This window comes from Cupressus sempervirens, chromosome 5 (genome assembly GCF_028749045.1).
Source record: "Cupressus sempervirens isolate cs-2001-9-10 chromosome 5, ASM2874904v1, whole genome shotgun sequence".
NCBI lineage: Eukaryota > Viridiplantae > Streptophyta > Pinopsida > Cupressales > Cupressaceae > Cupressus > Cupressus sempervirens.
The window spans coordinates 476,586,238-476,591,403 of record NC_143122.1 but is presented as its reverse complement, the minus strand read 5'-3'; the positions used below and the strand labels follow the sequence as shown (position 1 = coordinate 476,591,403).

Genomic DNA, 5,166 nt, shown 5'->3' with positions numbered 1-5,166 from the left:
CCATATTACCATCTCATCGTTGATATCTGATTTTTTAACAATAGTTCATGTGTTAACTTGTTATAAATTTTCATACTGTTGTTTATGTCTTCTCGAGGAAAAATATCCTTTTGGCAATACATAAATTGTTGCCAATTTGTGATTTTATGTTGTATATCCTAATTATTGTTTATAAAGTATCCTTGATCAATATTTCTATTTTTTTTTAGGGTCTTCCTCTTTTTTCTTCAGATGGTTTAGTCTTTTAACTACTCTTTCCACTTCTCTAATCTCACCTTCCACTAATTCTTCCTCTCTTTTGTCTTCTTCTATATTTTTGAAATCTTTGCTTGTATTGTTGTTTGTCTCTGAGATTACTAAAGATCTTACATTTGGAGGAGTCCTTTCACTTTGATGGGTCAACCCAAGTAGATGTGACAGATTTAATGTTCTATGGATATATTTCAAAGCTGTAGTATGTTTTGTTTTAATGATTTTCTTAATCGTCCCTTCATATTTGGCAAAAATTAGATAATAAATTGATCTATTTGTAATTATCTTTTTGGTTCTGATTTCATTTTGACCTATGATTTGCTTCTATTCAAATAAGTTTCTTATATCATTCCCTATTTTCCTTATGATATGACATTGATTCAATTCTAGCAGTAAGGATTTGCATGTTAACCAAATTGGAAATTGATAAGTTTTTTTTCTATATTTTAAGAAAAACCCTTCTAAAAGCAATAAGAAATTGCAAGAAATTCATTTCTGGGTATACTTATTTTGACATTGAAGATGAATTAAGTGATTGGTATAGTAAGTTATACTTACCTGTTGACCGTAGAGGTCTTGAAGCTATCTTATCAAATTGGAAAATTTTGTTTCTAGTCCATCCCAGTAAGCGTAAATCCCTACCTCCTTGTAATCCAACCATTTTCTCTCGCTATAGACATCACTAATCATTTGGATGTTTTCTGAAGATGGAGGTTTGGACCTCAGATGGATAGGATTTACATTTAGGTTCCTTGGTATGTCTCTTGAATTCTCTACTCTTGTTTTTCCCATCTTGCGGTCCGGATGACTGGCTTCATTCTTTTAATGAGGGTAGGGTATGTACGCCTCATTTGTAGCGCCAAGCGCCTCTCGAAAAAGAGTATGAAGTAGTCCCATATCACTATCACCATATGTAGACCCAAAAACTATGGCATAGTGTTGTGGACTATAAAACCACCTTTCCTTTCCTCTTTATGCCTTAGTTTAACAATGTATATGATGAAGAGGGCTTTCTATGTGAAAGAATGTAGACTTCAAGTTTTTTACTCAATTTAAAAGAAATGGATCCAATATTCGTTGGGTGCTAGTGATTCACTAGGTTTTAAAGGGGTTCCTTATTCCTACTTGGGATATTGTTTGCTTGAGATAATATTTTAGGTCACGTTTGCCACATATTGGGGTTTCTAGAGGATTATGCTGGTTTTGGGTAAGCTAACGGGATTACCTGATGTTTGACTAGTAGATCAAGAGGTTCTTCTTGCTTCTTGAGGTCGAGAATGAGGCTTTTCGGTTGGCATATTTTATTTTGTAAAAATGCATCTTCCGCTTCATCACGCAGTTACTCTCCTCTGCTTCCGAAGCTTTCGCTTCTAAGATCTTTTTGGAGGGAAATTTTTAGCGGATCAGTGCTTTGTTTGAAAGATTTGATGCAGATTTTCCCCTTACTAGAGTTTTTTTGCACTGAACGGTTTGCCACCCACCATCGAGCCCTACTACTTCAGCTACCCTTAGAATTTTCAGAGGACCGACTTGATTAGGGCCACTCTTACCAAATGTTTGATCGATCTTATTCTGGTGAGCTTTAGTAATTTCTGCCCCTCTGATTTCATGCATTTTTATAGCTCTTCAAACCTATTTGTACATGGAATCGATTTGCTAAGATCTGCCTTTCCTTTTGCAGGGTTTTGGAGTGCCTGGGAGATTTGCCCATCAGATCGTGTGTGGTGTCGACAGTAAGGAATCCTGGTTTTTTTTGTTTTGCACATCGATGCTTCTTGTTCTCAATTCAGTCTTTTGTTCGCTAGGGAACTTATGTTTTCATTTGTGCACTCATTAATTTTTTTGAAAAGACAAAGGGCAATAACCTAAGGTTCGAAACACTGAGATTTTATAAATCAATTTTGCTGAACTATTTCTGAATTACAGAATTTGCTGGGGTTTAAACCTATTTTAATAAATTAAAAAATCTGAAAAATATTAAATATTTGGTCACTTGTCTCTGACAACAAATTAATGATTATCTCCTACTTTATCCTAACAAAGACTACTTATAATAACACAGTCGTGTTCATTTTGTCCTCGCACATGGTAATAGTTAGAGGAGTGAGAGTCATATCATACTTAAAAACTTAAAATTTCAAAAATAAAAATAAGCTAAACTTATTAGTCCTTGCCTTGTAAACTTAGGGAACTAATGTTTTTAGTAGACTCTTAATCAATTTTTTTTTTTTTTGGTCTGATTCAATGCCATGTTCTAAAGTTGGGAAGGTTATATTTTGAAAAGCATTTAATAAATGTGAATTTATAAGTTCTGATTGGTGGAATCAGAATTTGCTGAGGTTTCAGTACTTTTTGTGAAAATAAAAAATAGATGAAAATTTTGTAAAAGACAGGCTAGACTCTTATCTAGAATCTTACAGTGATTGTTTTTTCTTTCTAGAAGACTCTATCCGATCAAGCTCCAAAACATGGATTACTCAACTTTGAAATTGCAGAGTCAGCTCTGCTTGCTTCCCTCGTTATCTACGAATGGAAATCATAATGAAAGAGTTCTCTCCAAAGAAATCTAATTGTAAAAACGCCGAGCTAGATTCACTGTGACAAATTCAAGCCTATGCATTTTTGTTTAGAAGACAACACAAATCACGGTTTTCTACTCAATGGGATCAAGAGGCCTGCTGAAAAATATATGGTTAGGAGTTGTGACAGCCATTTGAGTGCAGGCCATTGCTGGAAACAATTACACCTTTGCACTTTTTTGCTAGTTTTTGCTTTGTTTTGGTTATGTTATTTTGTATGTGTACCTAATAACAGCTTAAATGGCAGCGCAGATGTGTGTCTTCCTTTGCATGGAAGGAAACATCACGACATTGATGAATGCGGTTGTGTTGGTGACTTGCAAGGAAAACTTCTCAAAGAACAGAGGCCCCGTTGTTGGGATTCTCAAAGGCAACATTGGCCTCATCACCGCCATTTACAGCGCAATGCTTGTCAGCAACCCTTCTTGATTTTTACTCATGCTTACCATCATTTTGGGCCTCACATGCTTTGCAACCATGGTTTTTATGAAGCCCACGCCTAGTGCAGTTGGGGAAACATAAGATAGCAGGGGAAATGGTTTGCACTTGGCTATTGTATTAATCTTCTAATCTCTTTCATTCAAATGTCTTTTTAAAATAGGACAATCATTTTTATCTTCCCCCTCACAAATGAATGTCTAATCACTATTAATTATCACTATCTATATTTCTTACCAAGTTAAAATATGGATATTTTAGTCAAATATAAAGTTAAATATTTTATATTTCTTATTTAAATACGTTTATTATTTAAGATAATTTATGAAGAAGAAGTCATATCAATTTATAGAGTTAAATATTTTTTAAGTTGTATAATTTAAATATTTTAATCAAATATAGAGTTAAATATTTTAAATTTTTTATTTTAAATATATTGATTATTAGTTTTACATTGATGTTTATTTTTGTAAGTGAAATCAACATTTGAAGATTGCAAATGACCTTAGGTAGGAAAAAAAAGTGGGGCTAAGCACAAGAAAAAACCAACCAATATCATGCATCATAACTCAGAGATGCTTTTGTTTTTCCAAATGTGACCACTTCCACTTAAATCCATTTATGAGAAGGTTGCTAAATCTTGCACCACTCATCTCGATTGCATATGCTTAGAAGCTTCCTCTTTTTTAACTCAAACAATATTAACATATCTAATTCCATATCATATGGATAGAGGGCACTAGCAAAATATATTGTTTTTGATTTTTCATCTATACATAGAAATTGTTTTTAAAAGTTATGTCAATCTAGTGCAAATTGTTTTATACTCTTTTTTTGATTATTTAACATTTTTTCAACACTTGCCCATTTCTAAGCCACACCTACCATCCAAGGTTATAAAAAAAAAAAATAGAAATTTTTTAATTAAAAAATAAAGAAGAATAAAACTTTAAAATTTAGAGTAGCCAATGAAAAAAGCCAAGGTGCAATGACGATTTTTAGATGTGGTAGTAAATACATCCTACATATAATCTAAATAATTAGCTAATATAAACAATCTAATATAGAAAAAATGACTTATACAATTATACAAATTATTTTACTCTTTGTATAAATTTTGACAAATAGCTTATCAATATACATTATTAAAGTGGAATGAAGTAGACTTAGTAGTACTATAATCATATCATAAATTAAAGTTTACTATAGAAATGTTTCTATATAGGTATTTTTAAAAAGGATTTCTATGATAAATTAATTGATTAATTGAATTATTTAATTCACAATAATTGACTTGTATTAGTCGTTATTAAAGAACACTAAATTTAAAAACTAAATATACTCTAATTATATGCATGTTTCTACTTAGAATATTGCATGTACATGCTTTCTTCTAATAAATCCCTCTCAAACACAATTTTCTTCTATCATATGTTCATTCTATATCAACTTTCTTATATTTGTAATATTGCCTACTTTTTTATGCACATAAGGCAGGGACTCTAGCTCACTTAGAGCTCTTGTTTTTTTAATTTTTATAAAACTTAGTTTTAATTTCTTTTGGAAAACTTAGTTTTACAAATAAGTAATTCTGCACCAGCCATTGCCTTTATGCATACCATCATCTCTCACAAGCCTCTCCAAAAATATGTGGTGTTCTAAGCCTTATATCTTAAAACTTTGTTTCCACAAATTAGAAAAAATCTAAGTGAGTCGACACATTCTTCTCCATAATTTAATAGAAATCAAACCATCGGCAAAGTCAAACATGTGATATTTTCAATAGAAATTTGTAAAACTTAGTTTTAAAAAATAAATATTAAAAGAAGTTAGTAATTATAAAAATAATTCAAAATAAGTTATCATATAATATTAATTTTGATTTTGATTCAACTAT

The 5,166-nt window shown here is 31.4% G+C and overlaps 1 protein-coding gene across 4 annotated transcripts; it reads left to right on the top strand.

Annotated features, from left to right (window-relative positions):
- Window positions 1-1,300: 1,300 nt before the first annotated feature.
- Window positions 1,301-3,492, top strand: LOC149556824 (uncharacterized). 4 transcript variants are annotated; one of them, XR_016364792.1, is made up of 4 exons: window positions 1,301-1,827; window positions 1,934-1,985; window positions 2,693-2,944; window positions 3,079-3,492. XR_016364792.1 is itself a non-coding variant. In XM_089831378.1 (3 exons), the coding sequence occupies exons 1-3, from the start codon at window positions 1,806-1,808 to the stop codon at window positions 3,332-3,334; spliced, it is 330 nt and encodes a 109-aa protein (XP_089687504.1). In that variant the 5' UTR covers window positions 1,344-1,805; the 3' UTR covers window positions 3,335-3,492. The 4 variants fall into 4 exon arrangements, 1 of the variants encoding a protein (XP_089687504.1); XR_016364790.1 differs by having other exon boundaries at window positions 1,306-1,827; window positions 3,084-3,492; XR_016364791.1 differs by lacking the exon at window positions 2,693-2,944 and having other exon boundaries at window positions 1,325-1,827; window positions 3,084-3,492.
- Window positions 3,493-5,166: the final 1,674 nt, after the last annotated feature.